This window comes from Charadrius vociferus, unplaced genomic scaffold (assembly GCF_000708025.1).
Source record: "Charadrius vociferus isolate BGI_N301 unplaced genomic scaffold, ASM70802v2 scaffold365, whole genome shotgun sequence".
Classification (NCBI taxonomy): domain Eukaryota; kingdom Metazoa; phylum Chordata; class Aves; order Charadriiformes; family Charadriidae; genus Charadrius; species Charadrius vociferus.
Window position 1 is genome coordinate 1675087 of NW_009648559.1, and position 23561 is coordinate 1698647.

At 37.6% G+C, this 23561-nt stretch overlaps 1 protein-coding gene across 1 annotated transcript in view; it reads right to left on the reverse strand.

Moving 5' to 3' along the window:
- ADAMTSL3 (ADAMTS-like 3) overlaps nt 1-23561 on the reverse strand; it is a 183058-nt gene that overhangs the window by 147539 nt on the left and 11958 nt on the right. The window contains exon 2 of the mRNA XM_009886113.1: nt 5251-5370. Within this exon, the coding sequence (XP_009884415.1) occupies nt 5251-5370 (120 nt within the window). The remainder of the gene's footprint in view (nt 1-5250; nt 5371-23561) is intronic.

The window sequence follows — 23561 nt, forward strand, 5'->3', positions numbered from 1 at the left end:
GAATCTTTAAATGAAGAGCTAGATATTCAATATGTTAAGTCTTTTTAATAGTTCTGAATGCTTCTTCAGGGTATCAACAGAAATGTCATGTCAAAGTATAACGCAAGTTCCTGGCTCCTTCTCAAAAGGAGAGTGCTGGAGCTTTATGTACTTGGGTAACAAGCGTGCCGCTAACTACAAATCTTACTCCCTTCTCAGGATTAGAGCTTGTCTTCACTGATGTGTTAATTTGAAATAAGTTTGTCCCTTGCATGACTCATCTCTAAGCCCAAAAATTTCTAGCTCCATTTCACTGGTGATTTACATGCAAACTAGCTGGCAATGGAATCGAAAGGCTCAGAGTAGGAGCAGAAGCCAGCAAGCAGCTGATACTCAAAACCGGGCTGAGACTCACATACAGTTCCAGAGGCAGAGCCAGGAGGATGGCAATCATCAGCAGGTGGAATGGGGAAACCAGGTCAGAGAAATTAAGGGAAAAATGGCTGTCAGCTCAGCTGGATCCATAAAGACAACTTCTGTGCACAGAACAGTTTACTTCATATGATATGAAAAACTTAAACAATTAACACAAACATGCTGGCTGAGTACAAACAAAAAGGTGGAATAATAGGTTCCATCAGTTTATTTCTACATTATTTTTTTAAGTGATCCAGATCCTGGGTTCCACTGCCTTTTTTTTTAAATTGACACTTAAAATACCATGCTTCTTTTCCCCCAGAAAAAGCAGAAGCCAAGTCAGAGTATTTCTCTGTGGAGGACAAGGTATATATCAGAATATTTACTTTCCCAATTTGGGCATTCACTTTATAGCAGACTCTTCTAGCAAACCCAAAGAAAGGCTAGTTATCAGAAGAACTGTAACAGCCTCAGCCTGTGTATTACAACTTGCACATCTAGTTGAGAACAGACTCACTGGTTTCTACCTTACCTCGCATAGCTAAACACTCAAGTCTGAAAGTGCAGATTTTCATTCTTTTAATTGCTTACTGGGTGCTTTCAAGATGCCCACATTTACCACTCTTCCTGATTGCATTTTTTTAAAAAAAACATTTCTTTAGAAACATTACATTTCTTTGCCAAGATTGGATTAAGTGCCATGTGTCTAATTCCAGGATCAGGATGTCCTTGTCATGAATTTAAATCATAAACATCATAAAAATTAGAAGGAGCAAGCTCAGCTAGAAAGCTAACTGGTCAAGCAAACATTTCCCCACTGAAAAGAAGATAACCTCTTTTTCTTTTTTCTTTGCTCCGCCTCCCCTCCCCCCCCAAGCTGTCTCTTTCAGCCAAGCAATCAAAGTGGGAAGGTACTTCAAACATATTCAGCCCAACCAAGTTTTCACTGCTGTCCTTGTTGGTGGTCCGTCATATGGAATGGTTTTAAGACTTGGAAGCAATACCTTAAGTGTCAGAAAACAAGAACATTTTATTTCTGCAAGAAAGCTTTCCAGTACTACTAGTATTCTGGAAAAGAAAAAAATTCCTTGTAGTAGATCAAAAAGTGAAAAGCCAAAAGAAATCAGAAAGAAAACTAGGAAACATTTCCTTATGGCAAGGTTGAACTTCTATCTCAAAGTTGGGGGAAGGGATATTACTTATATATTCATTTTAAAACTCATTCAAGAATGATAGGAGAGGGGCATATTTTTTCCAGTCTCAAATTTCTAATGGCAAATGAAGACTTTGGCTAGGCATCAAAATCTATTTGGTACTAAGTAAGATTTAAATTACATTGACTCAGTAGAATTTTAGAAATGCAGTATGCAATGCACTGATGCAAGACATAGCTTGCTGAACAATGCAGGAGTTGTAACAAAATGCTCAATATAAACATTTCTACGTTTCTGTTCTTTGGGAGCCCTCAAAAGTATTTGCTTTGAATCACTGTTTTTCTTCTCCCTGAAGATAAAGCAGTAAATGTGTCAAAACTATAACATATCATTCTGTCCAGATGTCACCTCAGTGAATAAAGGTGGCAGTATCTAATTAGGTCTTACAAGGTATTTTCTTCTATAGTCATAGAGTGGGTAAAAAAAAAAAAAAAAATTCACTGAATTTTGAAAATATCTAGCCGAAGAATTTCATCTACATGTAATTCATAAGTACACACATAGCAACTGAATATGCAAAGGGGTTAGTGCAATCCTGCACAAAAATGAGAGCACAGTCCTGCCAGATTAAACCAGAACAAAATGTACTGTCTTGCATGTACAACATGAATCCATATGTAATTTTGCTGGGCTAGAACAGAGTACAGTGTGTTCCCATTAATATTTACTCATCTTCCATTTCAAACTGTAAGCTAGTCTTTTCAGATAGCAAATACTTTTGAATATTTAAGTAACAGCTAGTTCTATTTTACTGAGATTACTTACTAACAAAGGAATGACTGATCCTGATTAAACTGGCTCCCTGCTTGAAAAATATCACACACAACAGCCAAAGAAAACCCCTTTGAAACATTCCTGTGTTTGGAGGATGTAAGGAAACTAATCGTGGATCATGACGATGATGCTGCTGCTATATAAAAATAATATCTATCTATCCCAACAAACTGGAAATTTTATTGGCCTGGGTATGAGGAACAGTGCAAGGGTGGAAAGGCACACTGGGGAAGATATGGAATGCTCACTTTTCCTGCAAGGGTCTCGTCATCTTGTTGGCTAGCCAAAAGAACAGAGGTTGTGACCAACCTTTTCTACCACCCCCATGCCACAGTCTTAGGAGCCTCTCATCCCTTTTATCTATTCTGCTCCCTTTCATGAATACAGACAGAGGTATAACGTTCACAGTAGATTGGATAAGACTGATTTCTTGTTTTGTTGGTCAAGTGCACAAGGTTATTTCAATTTTCAACTAAATTAATGTGACTCACGATATACAGAAACACCAGGGCTCTGCAGGGATGCCCACAGGACATTTCTGGTGTTCAGGGAAAAGGAAGGAATGCATTTCCCACAGGGCAGCAACCCTTCACAGTGAGGCAGGTTAGAAAGCAAATTGCTAAAATTGAATTAAGGTGTGTGAGAGGATGCTACTGCATTACTCTTTTTTTTATTACATGGTAACCTTCCTGTACTGATTCCATTTCCATGTTGGATACATTAAGTAATCAAAAATTGCCTTTCAATGTACATAAATTCCTCTCCTTTTATTCACCTGCATATCCTTATCACAACTACCACATATCAAGCCTACCCATACCAGCTTACAAGAACTCAAGAAATTATCTGATCAAAGATTTTCACCCTCTGGTTTAAGACTTCCTTCCATTTCACAGAGTAAATGTCACATGAAAGAGCAGAATGAAACACAGAAAACAAGAAAAATTCAAGTTTTCTGGCTCAGTTTGATCACATGATAAAATTGAGTTTTGGGTGAACATTTCAGCAAAGGCATAAGTAAATTACAACTGTACGTTATTACAATTCTATTAGGATTAAGGGGGAAAAAAATCTTTCTATTTACCAAAGAATTCTTGGTTTACTCGCAGGAAAGTAAACTAGAGATATAGATCAGTTCCCATCTACATTCAATGTATTTATATGTTTTAATAAATAATGCTTAAGGACTGAATTTCCTTTCAAAAGAAACTACTGCTAATGCAGTTGGTTTTATTTTCATCATTCTGTTGTTTTAGCACCATTTTGAGTTCCAAGATTTCAAACTTAATTTCCCACTGCTAAGTGTTTGGGAAGAGCAGGCTTCAAAGCTGAATCAAATTTATGAAAGAACAGAAGCTGACAATATCCCAGATCCAATTCAGATCCCAATGGAATTAAAGGAAAACTTCCCATCAAATGGAACTGAGCTAGGAACTGGCTTCTGTATTGAGCTATGCTGGTATTTGAGGTTTTGAGGAGTTTGTTTTGTAATCAGCTGTGCTACTGACATGGTCCAAACAGTCCATTCAAAGACTCAGACTCTCTCTGTTATATCTAACTTATCTTCTCTAAAATGTGCTCCATTTAATGGAAACTATTTTGATCAAAGCGTATAGCCTTTATAGCATTTTTCAACTGCTGTCATTAAATACCACCTGAGTTGCAGCTGCATTTTACTGTCCTGTAAGTTATCGCTTTCCCAGGTGTTGGGTCCAGGGGACAACTTATCTAAGTCCCTTTTCTGTTGATAATCAAGACCCTCTAGGGAAACAAAAGTATGAGTTACTGTAAACATATTTAAACTAAATTCAAATAATATACAGTAGCTCAGCATGCTTTCTATTGTATCTTTTCTGCTTCCCTCTGTCTTCCTAAAAAGATAATCAGTCTAAAGCTTTAATAAACTCATCTCAGTTCTCTTTAGAGTAGCAATGAGCAAACTATTTTTTTCAAAGTAGCTCCTGTAATGAGACCTTCTTTCAAAATAAAGCTGCCAATCACTTGACAGGACCATACCTTGTGACTGCAGGGTGAGTTTGGCTCTTCTCTCACTTTTACAGGGAGTGTTTCCTAACAAATTCCCTCCTCTTACATTAAGAAACGTACTGTAAGTGTCTATGAATGTAATTCAGACAGTTTTGATGTGAAGTTCAACTGACTTCTGGAACACATTGTGTTATGAGTAAATTTCCACAGCATGCCACACATTTCCTAGGTTTACTTTAGATCTTTTGCCAAGATTAACAGCATTTCTTTCATGTTGCTTTCTTTACATTTATATCTATATTCCATGTTTAACATAATGTTTCTATGGGTCTGGAGAAAGCATTAAAGACCTTTAACTTCAAAATACATAATTTGTTGCTTTCTAAACATTCTGTTTCAACCATTATTACACTTTGCATTTGTTTCTTTATAATTCACTCAACCTTCCCTTCTGAAAACTTCATGAACTAATAAAATATGCTGACTTTTTACAAGCTGGAAAATGCAATATCTGCCTTATACTGATTTATCCATTAAATAAAACAATTTTGGATAGGTCAAACAATTCACAGAAAAATCAATCAACTCTAATTCTACACATTTTACAGAACTAACTATAAACATCTATTAACACATCACTAAAACATTGCTGCTTTCATCTCTACTACATCCTAATAATATTTGCCATAAGTGGTTTTGATTATTAAGATTAAGTACCTTAAGTTTCATTTTGTATAGTGTGTTATCATTCAATTTGCTATAAATTTGATGTGTCTTCAAAGATAGCAAACGCTTTGTGTCAATTTGTTTCACAGTAATCTATATATCAGAGGTACATGAATGTGACAATCTCTGTCATTTTCACATATGGCATACTGACCTGGTCATCATAACGGTAAGTGAGGAATTGTTCTCCCGTGGTATCCTCAAGAAAACTCCCCTGTGGAGAAAGTGCAAACTCAGGCAAGAAGTATGCACCTTGGGATTGCTCTGCTCTTGTCTGTAAGAGATTCAGAAAGGTCACATTACAGCTACTACAAATACAAGTCGAATTTTAAAAAACTATGCATATAATTACAAAGACTACACATGAACTTCGTGGGGGGGGGGATGGGGGGACGACCAACAAACTTATGTGCTTTCAGGCACAGTATTTCTGGGTGGATACTTTGCTACAGAGGTCTGTGACGAGGACATGCCAAACGCTTACAGGTATCCAAAACCAAACAAGATGCCTCAGTAGCAGAATTACCTATTAAACAATGGTTATCAACCATCACTGCTGAAAGACACTGTGAAAACAACACTGGAAATGCAACACTAAGTTACACTTTCTTTTTCCTTATAAACTTCACTAGACAGTTACCGGCTGCTGCAGATAACAGGCTTTTGGTTAAATACAGTATATTTGTTCTTATAGGAAGATACAGAGACATAGAATCATAGAATAACTCAGCTTGGAAGACGTCTTGAGAGCTCATCTAGTCCAGCCTCCTCAAAGTAGGGTAACCTATGAAACCATGACATGGTGAATTACTTTCCTATCCTGCAGGAAGATAGTAGTGCAAAGAAGAAATCAGAAGTGAGTGGGGAATGACTGGAGTGAACACCAAGCAGCGCTTCACATTAGTTCTGTGTGCTATTCAGCACTGGTGAAGAGCATCTGAGAACAGACCGGGAGAGGACGAGGGCCCATTTTGAGCTACAGTGAAGCTAATTCTGTCAGAATCAGAGTCAGTACCTCCAACTGCGCTGTCTGACACCTGAGCCCTTATTAGACAAATGGCTTTTGCTTAACTGATCCACGCATGTTCAGCAACAATAACACGCCTGAAACGTTCTAGACATGCTGACCACTTGGTGGTTGAATACCCTGTCATTGCATTGTTGGTCTAAAGCATCCCAGATATCTAGCAAATGTACTGCACAGACTTGTATGACCTTATCCCTACTACATTGTAACTCTACCCCGAGAAGCTAATTGGTTTGCATACTAGAGAGAGTAAGCAAGCATCTTTTGAATGCAGAATATCGAGTCCAGCTGTGGCAGAGGGAGAGTGGAAAGAGCAAGGAAATGGAAATTTCTTCCAAAAGGGAGAAACCTCTCAGGGAAGAAAACAAGGCCTGAAACATACAAGTTATTGCTGGACATCTCCCAAAGAGTCAACTTAATAAATTGAGTTTAATTAAACTGTTTGTTGTATTTTGACATACACATAGTAATTTTACATGAAAGCTAGCAGTTCCCATCGTCCAGTTTCCAGACTGTTGGCTAGAACTGTACCAAATATAGGTGTGTAATTTAGTGCCAGGTAACAAGAGATTTCAGAAGTAATTCACATAATCTAACCAGTTTGTGCTGGAAAAGGAAGGCAAGACCTTCTGCAGATTCTCTCTTGCAGTAAGTTCACTTTCTGAAGTTCACAATTTATCTCATAAAAAGCAGATGACATGTCATTCACAGTATGGGTCTGGAGAAGCTTACGTTGCTTTTGCTTACTCTGTTCTGCAAAGAAGCTGTCAGCTTCTCAGACTGTAAACCCCATCATTCGTGACAGCTTTAGATTAACATACTTGTTTTAAATCAAGCAATCTTCATATAAACTAGAAATAGCTTGCAAAGGACATGTCTAGACTAGGGTAAAAGGTCATATTTTAGCATGCAAGACTGAACAAGATTTTAAAGAGGATTTTTTCATCAAGCCTGCCTAAGAGTAATTCATGTTCGCATCATGTTATCATGACATTTCTATAAAGCCTATTATAGCAGTGGTCTCACTTGTATGCTTTAGCCAACTGACTTTATTTATGCAGAATTAAATCATAAAATATGGAGAATAAATCTACATTTGATAACAATAGTTTCCCCATAAAGCAAGAGAGATCCAGTTATGCTTCATGCTGAATCCAAGCTGGCTGCAGACGATGCAAACCCTGACATGTTAAGTATAACCCAGACATGAAACCGGCTGACATAATCTGGCATTTTTCCCCACTGGTTTCCATGGACTATCGATAGATCCTATGTGAGGGAATATAGCAATGATGTAATCCTATGATTTCATCACAGGACTAATGGATAAGAGATATGTGCTCTAAATCTCGAGTGGCCTGGGTTGAAGTACTTAACATTTCTACCTCAGTTTCCCCAGATGTAAAACAGCATTACACCACCAACTGACCTATATTAATGGTGTATTGTAAAGTTTAGTTTATATTTGTAAAATACTTCGGAAGAGAATAGTGTTAAGCACTAGCAATTTATAACCATATTTTTGAAAGAGCTGCCTAATTTACAAACAGAAGAGAATCCAAATTATCCCACCACACTTCTTAGATAAATGTACATATCACACTCTTGCCTAATTTCCTATAAACAAATTTGTCAGTAGGATATGTAACGATTAATTTGCTTGGGTTTCTCATCTTTATAAGCTAAACATTTAAGATAGAAAGTCTTTGGACATTCATCAGTATTATGCTTTGAATATAAAAGATGCCAACATTTGAAGCTGAAATAACAATTTAATAAATATGACATGAAAAACTAAGGGCTTCCCTCACACACATTCAATTTTTGTATTAAAAGCTAATGAGGAGCTAGCCACTGGAAAAGCAGAAGAATGCTTACTAGATTAAGACGAGCAAAATCTGGCTTCCAAGCATGGAAAAATTCAATGTTAAAGAGGAACGTTTTATAAGGTTACACAGGAGGTTACAATGGAAACTGATCTGCTAACTACAGCAACAGGTACTGCTACCTACATAGTATAGCTAAAGTAAGGAAGAACTCAGCAAAGCATTTAATTAAAAATCTATTAGGAACACACTATGAGCTGACATGGCAAATCGATATTGAAACCAAATAATTACAGCTGATAAACAACCCAGATCAAGAAGTTCATTTAAAAAATAAAAATAAAAATCAGAGCTTCAAATGCTCACAGTCTCTTTTCATAGAATTATAGAATGGTTTGGGTTGGAAGGGACGTTAAAGATCATCTAGTTCCAAGCCTCCTGCCATGGGCAGGGGTACCTTCGACTAGACCAGGTTGCTCAAAGCGCCATCCAGCCTGGCCTTGAACACCTCCAGGGATGGGGCAGCCACAGCGTCTCTGGGAAACTCTTTTGTACCAAGTCATCAAAGTAGCAGAGAAACCTTTTTTCCCCTCTAGATATAGATACCTTCAAATAAGCTGCATGTGTCCAATGCACCTTCATTCATCTATTGTACTGAACACAAAATGTACTGCTTCCACTTAGTCCACTTTATTCCCCGCTGACAAATCTACCAATGTTCCTTGTCAGGCTTTTACATTTCTATGTGCACTTTTGCTAAAACATAAGTATAGTATATTTGAGATCATCTCTGAATGACTTAGCTAATCCGATATAAATTCACGTTTTAAACTAAAGACTGCAAGTTTCAGAAAACAATTACATTTCATGCTAGCGTTTTAAGTCTGTGTAATGGCCATTTTATTGTTAATAGCTTTAAGTTAAACATGTCAAGTCATAAGTACACTTAAGATTTAGAACAGGCATTTTAAACCAGCTTTTATGATCTTAAGACTATGAAGACAGTAGAAGGTGATAATGTAGCCAAACCAGATATAATAATAATAACTGCATAAAATTCATTTAAATTAATATATCAGGTAGCAAGGAAGCATGTACTACTGTACTGACAAAGAAGAAAATTTGAAAGTTGGAAACAGATCGGTATTTGAAAAATCTTTCTATGTATCAGTTAATCAGAACATGTAAGTTATTAGTCAGAAACTGAAAAAAACAAAGTCTTCCATGCTACATAATTCTACCTATGTGATCAAGGAGAACTATCCTGATAAGTAGATAATGTATGTAGGTTCTGGGAGGTGTGCAATGGCACTGTTCTTACTCAAAGGCTTATGCTCTGAGCACAGCTTTGATCTCACATTGTGATTGCTTCCTCACTCATCACTCCCCATCCAAGTCCTTAAAAACTAAGTTACCCTTCCACTTCCAATTGCAGAAGACAAAATGAACAGCTTATATCCAAGCCTCTGATTTTTAGATCTCCCTCCACCGAGTTGCATGTCATCATTTTTACTGCTGCGTGATTTCATTGCTGTGTATGCTACTCTGACTAGAAGCAGCTGCCCAAGTTGAAGTGGCTGGATTTGCTGATTTCAGATTTTATTTTACTACTGAAAGTAAGAGGGATGATTACTGAGTGCTTCCCACCCAATGCTGACTTTAGTAAGTAGCATGGCCAAGTAGGACTGAATAAAAATGCAGATAGAAATGGTTTGCAGGACCAAATGCCTACAACAAAGTATATCTGAAGGAGGGAACTTATTTGAAACTAGCTCTAATCAATCCCATCGACTGAGTATCTCTTAGTGACTGAGGCACAGTAGGTGTGCTGCTGAGGCACATTTTCCAGTTCAGCTTGACCAAAAAGGAATCCCTTTAGCACACTCTGAAAGCACTACACAACCCAAACTACTTTAACTGTTCTTTCTTCCTTGATACCCAAGATTCGTATTAACTACTGCCATCCAACTCACTTGTAATTACCAAATCAGAGCAATTGCTAAAATGTAGAGTTTCCCTATGACTAAAAGTTACAAATATTAATCAGTGGTCATTTCTTCCAAGGTAAAGATTGACAATTTCATCCAAGGATTTAAACTGTTATTGTAATTTCAGATAAATTAATAAATGTAGTTTAGTCTACAATTCTCGGGGATCATTTAATAAAAAGGCTATGACAAAGTTCAACTGAACCTCGTAATAACATGCCACTATTCTATTTAATCATAGCCACCAGGAGACTGGAAAGTAATTGTTCCATATTTATATATAAACAGCAGCAGCTTTAGAAAGTGAGCTTTCTGCTAGGTCTGAGTTGTGAAGGTCAAGAAGATGAGAAAACAGAGATGGAATGTCTCAAAGAAATGACTTGAACGTAATTAGAAATAAAACACTAATCTTTCAGGCACAGAGGAATTTTTAATTTTAGAGTTTCTTGGCACCAACAACGACATTAAGAGAAAAATAAGAACTATGCTCCTATGTACACTTCTTAATGCAAATCAGTATTACCTAGACTTAAATCGGTCATTCCCTAACTAAGCCTGTGTGCTTGCTAAAACTGGGAGCATAATGAGAACAAACTGTTTTGTGTACCGAAGAAAATTAAAACTTCAAAATTATCTATTTTAGATGCCAAAGAAGACAAAATACCACACTTCCTGAAACTGCCTCAATATTTTGTTTTTAAAAAGAGGAACAGACAAAAGATAAAGGTCCAGTCACCTAAAGCTTTATAATTATGCACAACTGCACTATCCTCCCCAAAGTAAATTCTATTAAAAAAAAAAAAAAAAAAAAAAAAAAGACCAGCACAGTGAAGGTAGTTTGCTTCCCTCAGTTTTGTGGCTCTTTTATTAGTTCTTGTTGGAAGGGGAAAATTGGGCAGGGTCTTGAGAGTGTTGGTTTCCAAAATCGCTGTTTTAGGGAAAAAGATGGGAAAAGCAGATAAAGTGAGAAAAAACTATCTGCATTCTTAATGACTTGTAAATACATGTTTGTCAGATTAATATGCGTGGCAAGTCCAATCATATACCAAAATGTGTGCCTTCTGATTTAATTCAAGTTAAATATCTGTCTACTAAGCTGCTGTAGCATATGATTTAAGCCCCAGGGAAGTAATAGACCAGTTAAGCAGCAGTTCAGTTTAATGGATTTTCAAGGACTCCAGTACAAAAATGCTAGATAGAGCATAGCACTCCAGCTTCATCACAACATGAAGCAGCGTGTTAGCAGATAAATAAAGTCACATTAACAGTTCAGAACTTCAGATATCTTCAGAACAAGCAATCCTGATGAATAAATATCTAGTAAGACTCAGATTAGCTTTTGACATGGCCAAGATTTACAAAAACAACTTCCTAATGCTAGACGCTCAGAAACATTTAAAGACCCTGCAAGTGAACTGAGTTTCCACAGAAGCTGCCAGCAGCTCAGCATTTTTGGAGACCAGGCCAATTATTTAATTATTAATATTAAACTAAGAGGCCAGCATTTCAAACCAAAATTAACTATAAACATCATTTCATCTTAAAAAAGAAAAAGGACTCAGCTGAACTGATGATAGCCAAGTACTTCTTCATAAAAGAACCCCAAAACACTTAAAATGACTGTCAGGTTTCATTAGGGAAATAAGAGAGAGGACGAAACAACCTGAAAGACTGAATCAAAAGTTATTCCAGGGACAGAACTCAAGTGTGAGACTTAAGGATTGTTTTTACATGGTGGATGTTCTGTATTAAAGGCAAACTTCAGACCTGTCTGATTTTTGCTGCAATCTAATGATTTTTCCTCTCATCTCTTTTTCTAGACCCGTTTAGAACATGCAGAAATAAAACAAGCTTGGGAAAATGTGCCTGTAAGTTGAAGATACGTACAAAGATAAGCAAAAGACAATTCAGAAGTATCTTGCATGAGCCACCTATTTACGACACAGTAAAATGCTGTCAGCAGGCAACTTAGAAACTGAAAGTTCAGCTATTGCTTGAATAGTGTCTACCATTGAAAACTGAATTTAAGCTATAACTACAATCATATTCACAACTGCAAGAAAGCAAGTGCCTACATCATCTCTGCTGCTCAAACTGAGCCCACCTTGCGCCCATTCAAGCACTAGGAGTCATTCCACTGACTTGGATATGCTTAAGATCATGCCAGTAAAGAAACAGTGCTCATTCTAAACCTTTTATCATGCTGTAGGTTTGTACAACTTAAAGCCAACACTGAATACAAGGATAATGGAGATAGTAATTTAAAACCAAAATTATCTTTCAGCCTTTTCAAAAGGATATTTCTACCAAATTTTTTCTTGATTAAATATAAATACATTTTCTTTGGCATGGCTTGGGCTGCAAACTGGGATCAACACATTTTGAAAGTCTTTTTCTGTACCTTCTAAAATTTACACTAGTGATTAAGCTTTTGGATATTTATCAACAACTACTTATTTTTACTCTTGCTATGGTCTGGCTAAAAGATTAAACTTTTAACTGAAAGGCTGCAGTAATATTTAGCCAAAATCTCATTTAGTTTCAAAATTCAGCTTAAATATCAACTCTGTGTCATATTTCCAAAAGAAATATGAACCCTGGAGTTTTCCTTCTTCCAATGAAGCTGCTTCTAAACTCTGTGTTCCTCCAACTCTGCCTTCTTTCCAAAGGATTGATTTGATGTGCCTAATATTTGCTTTTAAATGAGCTGCACTCCCAGACTGAAGTTTCTCCTAGTGATATCAATGGTAAAGTTCCCACTGCCATCCTTACAGAACCAGGGCCCTAATACATGTGCAGCAGGACAACATCCCTTGCAATATAACCCTATTAGGACTGTGAATAACACTAGATACTCAAAGCTCTCTAGCATTGCATAAATAAGAGCCAAGGTGAAAAATACAGCACTCGGGCGAGATGACCCTAGAGCAGCTCATTTCCAATTACTGTCAGAAAGTTAGTGACTGCGGATCAGATTCTGCTTTCAAAATATGCAATGCCCAATTATTTCCTTAAGTCTTTAGTTCAGCCTTGGGGGAATGGGCACAACAATATTTAGAGTCAACTTAAAAGCAATTTTATAGCATATGGGTAAAACATATAGTATAAAATCTGGCTATTACTATCACCAGTGAGAGTTTCACATACGAAGTGCACAAGCCTATTCTTAACAACAAGAAAAAAGGTTTGCAAAGATATGGATTTACCAGTAGGGAGAGAAGAAACTAGATAACAAAACACTCCAGTGATTTTAATCCCTGTCCTCTGTTTTCCTGCCACGGTGGCGGTGCTACTTATATTATTCCCAGCATAGCGGGATGTCTACTTCTTGTCTCCTTACTTAATGCAGCATCTCAGCATCTGTATGTCAGTGTCAGAAGGCTGAGAGGAGCTGGCAGTATGGTGAGAAGGGACGGTACTTGCTGTATGGAGGGAAAGGAATTCATTCTTGAACTCATATCTCCTGTATGCAGGATACTTAATATTTCATTAAAAACTTTTTTAAAGTCTTGCAAGCAAGACAGACATAGGTGACTGAAGTCTTTAAAAAGATTTTTTTTATCCCTTCTTCCACCATACGTTCAACTATTCCAAACAAAACCATCTTTTCATTTTTTGTTTAGTAACCTAGTAATTGGTAAAATTTTTGTCATAAGTCAAGTCCTTTCAGCATTATTGCAGCATGTTCTCATGGAACTCTATCTGTTATTGAAGGTTTTTAAGGTTCCTTACAATCTCCATAGGAAAAATAGGCTACAAAAGTACTGTCAGCATCCTTAGCAAAAAAAGTCAGGATAATCTGTAACATTTTTTTTAAAGTTTTGTTGCAGTGTCCTTTGTCTTTAACATTTTTCATGGTGAAAGAATATTATTTTTTTTTGCCAAACTGACAAGCTGCTAACAACTGAATGGACTCATTTGCAGGAAAACAATCTTGCTTTTTTATCTATAGACACTACTGCAGCTACAGTAACATACTGGAAGCATAATCTTTGAGGAACAGCAGATTTACTTACAAAAGGTGAAAAAGGAGCATAGTTTAAGGCTATGTATGACCACTGTCAGAGGCAATAGAATTATAAAGCCCAACAAATCAACACATGCACTGAATGAAGGTTCATATTGCTTAAGGAGTAAGAGAAAGAACAAAATGAAATGAGAAAGGATACAGTGTGATTCCTTCATTGAGCAGTAGGAGCCTCTATCATGGAGGGGCAAGCAAGACACCTTAGTGGCTTTGGTAGGCCATGCATTAACACAGACCTTAGGATTATTCAATAATAACACAAAAAGTTTGATGGTTGCAGGCCACATGAGACGAATGAGAGGCTGTAGTAGGCTATGGGCTGCTTTACTAGTGAGATAAATAGCACCCAATACGCCTGCAAGGGCAACATCACCCTTTTCTAGTAAATTACTTCCTTCTCACCCCATTCCCCAGTATCCGGACTGGACAATTGTTCTAGTAATGCTAAAGAAAAGGTACAAGGAAGGTGTGAATGCTTTATATGCAACCAATAGCTGCATCTAAATGAGAAGCCTCCTTAAAGCTAACATAAAGCAAGAATTTGCGCAGGTGAAACTTCATGGCACCGTTTTGTAAGCAATTCTGCACAGCAGAACACCCCTTTGTTTTCATTTGGCCGCTGTGACATGCCCACACTGACGTGACTGCAGGATTCAGGAACAATATCCTCAGCTAGATGTGACCAATCGTTCCACATGCAGGTTTAAACCCACCAAGGAAGACAATACAGGTGGCTAGCAATTCACGTATTTATACGTGAGCAAAATGAAACCTATCACATAGTTGGATATTGCAAAAAGAAAAAAAAAAAGTTAGTCACCATCAGCTAAACAGGATAGTGAAGAGAAAAAGTAGGAAACAAGACTTTACACAATACTTAGTTCCTATACAGTATATTTTACAGAGTTAGAAAATACACTGAGTTCTTACATACTATAGTATTATAGTACTATTCATCAAGAGATCTCATATGACTCCAAGTTGTCATTACCCTCATTTTACAGTGGCTGCTCTCAGGAGAGTCTGCTTAAGAATGACATGGGACTCCTGACTCAGATTTTCCTGATTCTTTTTAATTTATATTATTACATTAATGTTATGATATGTTAGTGTGATTATTTGTATTTAATTTCCTTTTGAGTTTTTTCTTTAATAGTGATATAATTTGAACTGACATAGTAACATGCTTCTCATATACTTGAGTTGAAATTGCGCCTAAGGGCAGTGAAACTCTCATCTATAAGCTGCGTAAGGAAAAAACCTCTGGCACTCAGAAGCCAAACACCTGCTAGAACTAGTGGCGGATCCAGATTTTTAAGAGAATTCCTGTTGCATAATGAAAACACAAAGAAGGGAAATGTGTGGGGCAATGGAATGGTATTAAAACCACGGCACTTGGGGGAGGGAGGAATTCTAAACCGCTATATACTTCAGACCTAAATACTGAAGACCTTGACATGAAAGATGTTCACAAGCACAATTATAAACAGACTTCTGTAATGTGGGGAAGGCTGAACAGTGACTCTATCATATCTTGCAGGGCATTGCCATGCCTTTCATTGCTAATAACGGAGTTTTATCCCAGTGCTCAATCTCAATACATCTGTTTCTGTTTCAGATGGCAGGGGAAAATTGGCAAGTATTCAGCCCCAAAAACGCCTGCCCTCGCACTGGTAATTATTCTTCATTGCATACTGTATATGCAAAGCTGTCATCAGCAACAGCATGGTGTTTATCATGAACTGAACAGGTAGATGAAATGTATGGAATCGCTCTGCTACTGTAAATGACTCCAAATTCTCCTAACAGAAATAGACATAGAAACAGGCAAACTCTCAGCCACCAAGAACTGGAACAATTTCCCAATAAGGAAATACATCTTTGGTGCAACTATTTTGAAGATCAAATGGCCCAAGACTCAAGTAGGAGAACCAAAAGACCATGCAAATAAGCAACTTCGACATATTAGGAAGATCAAAAGTTTCTGACAATCAACCTCTACCATCACAAAACTTCCCAATGAATGAACCCTGTAAATACCATACAAACAGGTATAATCCAGTAATATGAAGAATAAGGTGGCAAGATCCCTCTTCAGAAATGAGCCAAATCAGTTTACTGTGGGATATATAAATATCCCTTTAAAAAAAGAACATACTTATGTCATACACACAAAGGTCACTCAGCTATACTAAAATAACAAAACCTAAAATAACACAAGACGCAAGAACAATCTTTATTGATCACCAGTGTTTGCTGACCTACTTCAGTGGCTTTCACAAAGAATAAATACACATAGATAAGGCTGTGTAAAGGCTTGTGCATATACAGATTAACAGAGCAAAATTGCTCAAGTAAATGGAGAACTGTCCCCTGTGGCGCCAGAACTTCTCTTGTACGTTCCAAAGGCACTAATATGACCTGCACAACACCAGCCACAGAACTGAGTGAGGAAATTTCTCTGCAGCAAGTTCATCACTTCTTTTTTTCTAAAAGATTCGGTCACTTTACAGTGTATCAAGGAAAAGGGAATATACCTAATGCATGCATTATTTCCACATTTAATTACCTTCATTGCTAAAATTCCATATATTTTTGCTCTGAATTTGCCTAGCTTTGGATCTAGGCCTTTAGATCGGCCTATAGGGTTTTCCTGTGCTATATTACACCGTCCTTTATTATCAGAAATAATTTTATCCCTTTTCCTGAAAAAAGATGGCAGAGGTGGTGTGTGGTGGCCTAAGAGCACCCACAAATGACCAAATATGTATAAACACACCCCGAGTACTGCTGTGCCATGGAATAGGAGGGCCTGGGCTAACACTGTTCTTCATCCACCTTTTTCAGTGGAGCACTGAGCGCGCCTGCTACCATCTTGTCAACATACCTTCAAAGAGAGGCCGGGAGAGACTGTGTCCCAAAATTCTAGTTACAAAGACAGAACACCCTGAATAAGAGTGTAAATAATCAAAATGGTTCACCTCCCTGTTACCTCTAGCTGATGAATCCTTTCTCACCTGAAAAAAATCAGCCTGTAGAGAATGCCACAGCCAGATGTTCACTCTCAGGCTAACTTATGATTTACAACAGCTCAGTACGTGAATGTGTCTAACATATGGTGAGGCAAACGTGATTTTTCCACTGTTAGTTTTCCACCACTTCTGATAATTTTAGTGATATTAACCCAGTTCTTCGTCTGCTCTTCTTTCTCCATTGCATTAAGTCCCTTTGCAGGGTTTACAGACTGAGCAGCCTAGCACATTGACTCGGTCAGGCACATTTTCACAATAAGGAAGCAGTTAAATGGTCATGGCTCTGCTGTAGGAATGTTGCTTTAAGGCTATTAATAAGGCACATGAGGTGAATGCCTTTCAGCCAAGCCAAGCGCCCTCCACATGTGCACACCTGTTTCAGCATGATTTTAAAGAAAAATTCCCGAAAGAAACTGTTCACAGCACGCAGTCTCTAAGTCAAATGCATTTTTGCAAATACTCTAGAGCTTTTAAGCTTTTGTGCTTTAGTGATGTCAGGAATACAGATATGTGAACCACCAGGTAAAGCATGCTACTTCCTAGTAAGCCATTTTTCCCTAAGAAATTATCTTTGTCTTATTAGCATCTCTGTAGTTATCATCTACCATTTTGAGATCATTGCGTGACTTCCAGCATCTTAATCATTCCCACCTGATCTTCTGCCGCTGAAATGCTTTTCCAGACCCAGGCCCACTGTTCCAACACTGCGACTCACTTCTCCAAGCGTGCACCCACACAGTTACATATTTAATTTAGCCTCATTTAAATCTCAGATTAAGTATTCCCTCAGTCCAGAGATGCCAGTCTTATCTTTGATCTATCCATTTTCTCATTTCCTCTTAGTTTTTCTGGGGAGACAGGGGTGGTTGTTCTCCAAGTGTAGTTTGCCTTTGTCTCTTGCCAGTGAAAGCATCTCAAGCAGGGCAAGGTTTTAACTGTGTGCTGTATTGAGCCAAACACACTGTCTAGCATTAACAAGGCAAAGGCTGACTAGAAAAAAGTCAGTAAGTGACCAACAAGCAAATAATGTAACAAAAGAAGCAGAAGCACCCCCCCAAAAAAGCAAAGTCTCCAAATCAGAAAAGACTAAATAGGAAAGAGGACCTACCATTAATCTGAAGATTGTCCTTCCTGGTCAAATTCGCCTGCTAGCATTAACTGACGGTATTTCACATGCACACTTACTAATAAGCCGCCACTAAGATAACTACACTTTAGCTGTAAAAAGGCAGAGCAATTAAAAGCTCCTATGACAGGCACTGCAGGCATCTGTTCACTGACAACTTTTAAGACTAATGGTCATTAGTTTAATGACTCTCATTTTTGTTCTTCTACATGATGTGTACAGTAATTCTGCAGGACTGATATGGTGAAGGGGAAAGGGCTCTTACTGAGGTGAGAAAAGATAAACACCGGATCTGCTGCTGGAAAAAATGAAATAAATCCTCCGAATGAACTGGAATTGCTGAAATGTTAAGAGACACAGCTGATCAAGTCAGACAAAATGAAAATAGAAACTGCTAATTCAGGACAGGATGCCTGCTCTAATAGGGATTGTTTCAATGCTACGACTTTATCACCCATTTTCCGTGACCATCAAGCAGTTTTAAAATTATCCAGTTGATTACATAAAAGGCATTCAATGAGCATGACAACAGAAGAAAGATGAATGGAGAACACCAAAGAACATCTGTAATTCAAAGGCAAGACAATCTCTAGTGTTTTGGAATTAAAAAAAGTATGATGTCCTCTTAAATGCTCTGCATTTTCTTTTTAAATCTTTTAAGCACCAAGCGTTTTCACTGTGAGAGATCTCACTAACATACCATTCTTAACCCTGTAATAGCCTGTATTTCAAATCCTACCGGTGGCAAGTATAAGTGATTGAAACAGGTATTAGAGAAGGAACATTGAAAAATAGGCCATGCAATTATATTCCAAGTCACCCATCTCGTATTCTCTTTCCAACAGCTGAAGTTGAGTGAATTGCTTCACTCTGTGCATTACTCTGGGAACTTGGCTACCACATCCACAACACGGGATTTGCCAATACATACCACCTGCACACCGAGGGAACGGAAGACCTTCCTGTGGAGGAATATCTTCCCATCCTGTGTGGGTGTACAGAAGCAGATGTGTACATACAATGGATAGCTCCCAGGACAGATGAATTGAGACATGTCATAAGTCACGCATTGCTTTCCAATAATGATTATCTTTCTACAGGAAATTTAACAGAATAATTTTACTCTTTCATAATACTGCATTGGAGTTTATAATGGCATAGCAGATGGCTAGTAAAATAAACTGTCTTGTTTCTTTCTCTTTTCTAGCAGTTTGAAGAATCTAACTGTAGGGGTGACAACTTTTTAGCATGTACCTAGTTACTGGCATTTCACAGAATTACACACACAATCAAAGCCTAAGTAGAAGGGCCTAGTAAACAAATCATATGAAGAACGGTTGAAGGAGCTGGGAGTGTTTAGTTTGAGGAGGAGGAGGCCGAGGGGAGACCTCATCACTCTCCACAACTATTTGAAAGGACACTGTAGAGAGGTTGGTGCTGGTCTCTTCTCACTGGTAATTAATGACAGAACAAGAGGGAATGGCTTCAAGCTCCAACAGGGTAGATTTAGACTGAACATTAGGAAAGGATTTTTCACAGAAAGAGTGGTTGGGCATTAGAATAGGCTGCCCAGGGAGGTGGTTGACTCACCATCCCTGGATGTGTTTAAGAGACATTTAGATGTGGTGTTGGGGGATATGGTGTAGAGGACAACTTTGTAGGGTAGGGTAGATGGTTGGACTCGATGATCCCAAGGGTCTCTTCCAACCTAGACAATTCTATGATTCTATGATTCTAGAGGCTTTGGTCAAGCCACTGGGAAGCCCTGCTACTTTGACCGATAAAGGAATGGACTGACTTTTATTGTTCCTGTTGGTACAATTAAACCTCTTAATGCTTTCATCTTGCATGCAAAATGAGCAATTAGCTCCAAGTGACATAGTCATCTTTTAGAAGGTGAGTCATTCAGCTTCCCCTGCTTCAGCAAAGTGGAAAGCACCACTATTTTTCTCAGAAGTAGAAAAGCTACTAAGGAACGGCTTTTCAAAAGCAGCTTTTATATACTGAATTCTAAAAGAGTATACATAGTCTTGGTTTGTCCACTTGACCTTGACTTTTGAAAAGCTGTCATGCCTCTTGTAGGACAAGGGATACTCCACTCATTACTTTTGAAAACAAGGGCAAGGGGAAATGCAGAGTTCCCAATACAAGCCTGGTTTCTAACCAACAGTGCAAAATCACCTATTCTTGCATATCTAGCAGCTTTTCTTTTACTGCTACCATTTGCATGTAAGGTTAAACAGAATTCTTGACAGCATAGTTTAATATTAAAGATTTACAGAAGAGCACTATTCCTACAGAATATTTTTCAACTATTCCTGAGCACTTTTGGATGGATCTGTGGCAATAACCTCCCCTGAATTTTCTTATCCCCAGTCAGCTCTTAGTTTGCCAGTACAAGCTAATGTGAGCTAGGAGGCCAACCCTAACAGTTCAATATCTAAAGCTTTAGCATGGTTCCAGATTCTCATATGTTTGTCTTTAGCATTCTAAGACTTTTCAAAATACAGACAGAATCCAAGAACAATGGACTGTGCAAAGGCAGGGAAATAAATTCATCCGCCCTTTTATTTAATTGCAGAGGATTCCTTTTGCCCTATATATCTATGATTTCTCAGACTGAATACAACTGTGACACTAGAAACTAATGAAGCTAGAACCTACACAACCTAGTGAATTTGCAAAAAGTGGTGTAAAATACTGTGCGTTTCATGATTCAGTTGATCTATTCTTATCCTGCATAGTTATACATCTCTTCATATTCTCCACTGCTTTACAAATTGTAAACAAGATAGTCTCAGTCTCACAGTTAAGCCATGCTGAAGTTAACTATGGCAGTAATCCTATTTCATTTGCAATTTTTACAGGCCTGGCTTCCTCTGCACTCTATACAAAGTAAAATGTTATTATATGACGATTAAACAGCATCCATTTTAAATAACAAGACCCAAATATAAATCTTAACCTGCGTATTTCTTTGCAAGTTTGGCTGTACTTGGAATTATCAGTCCAGAACATCTCTATTTCAGAGCCCAATTCTTTTTGCCAAGAGAGATGTTCTTTTATCCTGATTATAGTGAAAAAAGCCAACTTGCTGGCCTGACTCAGGCTGCAATTATTCTCTGCCTTTATACAAGCTTTTTATAGTTCCTGGTAGAAGGGCTGAAGGGAATCCTACACATCCACACAAGGTCTGAAATTTGTTGCCCTCTTGAAGAAAACCATCCAAAAATGACTGAATGAGATTTCTCCCTTCACTGTTCTTTTCCTTTCTTATAGTTAAAATGATGCATGCAGAGATTTCCCTCATTTTGTGTTACTCCAGCTTTAATAACAGAGGAAGGGGCTGACGGCAAATTGTTCAATAAAAAAATGCAACCAATTTCTCAAAAAAGCCTGATTACCAACTTAAATAGAGTCCTCAAAGAAGCAACTACGCCCTTTCAAAGGAAGGATGGGACAATAATAAAATCTCCAAGTCAAAATGCCTATGCCAAGAAGATTTAATACGGTCTCTGAATCTCTAAACAAGCCAAAACTACTCATTCCTGCCATTTACAAACACAAAATCATTCCAAATTGTTGAAAAGCCATAAGAATCCAAACCAATCACCAGCATTTCACAGACTAATCAAATGCCTCATGCAGACTGCGAAAACGCAGGGCTGTGCTGCCCTCCATTTTTGCTCCTTCAGCCAAAACTTGATACCTATTCTAAATCACTGTGTTCCATACTACTGCTTCCTGGAAAGCTGGGGGCTGAAGACATATAGAAAAGAGGGAGCCTTTCTCCCAGTACTTTACAAGGTATAAAAATTACATTAAACTTTTCCAGTAATATAACAGGAAACCTTGCATTTAAATCCTTAAGTCTACAGTGAGTAGACAAATAGAAAGACAGGGCACCCCACTTAAATATTCTGCTTACTATTACTACTATTTTTCTCTTCATGTGTATGAAAACCAGCCAATTTGTACTATTTTCAGAATAATATTTGAGGAACAAAGGAAGTTATAAACAGCACATTTTAAACAAGGTCAAAATACAAAAACCGAATTCAATTTCAGTTGCAAAACGTTTTAAGGAAATTAAAGTTAATAGAATAAACCCTTCTCTGCAAATCTGTTCTTATAATTTCCTTTAGTTAAAGATAACAACATATTGTATTTAAGTCCATACATAACATATCAAATGCCTTTTTTTTTTTTTTTTTTTTACAGAGGATCTATTCATAGCAGCTTGTATTTGCAACATATGCAGCAAATTATACTATTAAACACTTATTCCTAATAAAGTTTAGGTTTCACCCCTAACAATAAAGCTCGCACAAATCTTGCTACACTTGAAACAGGATTCTAGAAATAACCAATAGAAGTCAGGTCGCTATCATGACAATTAATAATTGAACATTTGAGATGTAAATTTAGCTGCTTACTTTGAAATATTCTGATGAAATATTAAGAGTCATGATGAATATATTTTCCATTTGTTAAGGTTTACTTTTTTTTTATTTACAAGATACAGGAAAATAACAGATAGGTGAAAGCCCTGTAAGTCAGTTTATATGTATGTGAAAAATGTCAGCTCTTATGTGCCCTGCATAGCAGCCATGAATAGACTGATCCTACTGAGAGGCCTTTGCAACTGCAGCGCCTTGCAGAAGAGCCGAGTACCACACCAATCCTCATGCAAATCCACAGAGAAAGAAAAATAACTACGGCAGCAGAGATCCTCTGGTACAAACAGCCCATATAAAGAGCACAGGCTGCTTGGGCAGCCCTCTGAAAAGAGGAATGGATGTAGATGAGCTACACCAGCATTTTAAAAGCTGAACAGAACTTATCAAGTATTCATGAACAGAATCTAACAAGTATAGACACAAATGCCTCCACAAAGAGTAACAACAGCTTCTGAAAGCAAGATCCATTAGAATCAAGTTTGTCCCCACCAATCTAAATTTTTCAATTCAAGTGCTCCATATATAATATGTGACCTAGCTAGTGTTAATTATGCAGCTCTGAACAGGATTTTCTTCTAAGCTACTTAATTAAAAAAGCCAATTCCAACACGAGATAGATCAAGCAAGGAGGTCCCCATTTTACGAGACCAATCATGCCACTGCAAGCCCCAGTTCAAGCAGGTATTCAGCCTAGCAAGCTGCATCACCCTTCAACATGAACCATCACTCCTCATTTTTCTTGACCCTTGTTCTCATTTAGCTGTGCAGAAAGATCTGATTGTGTCTACTTTCTCAACTGAAAAGAACACCAGGGTAAATAATTGTGTATTGGGTTTTTTTTTTTTACAGCAGCCCTGTAACTTATATGCAAAGAAGAGTCCATCAGGAACCTGCAGCTATCTAACACAATTCATAATAAAACTCAACTAAAGACAATCTCAGTTTGCCTGAGACTTTGTTAGCGCAATTACATACACTG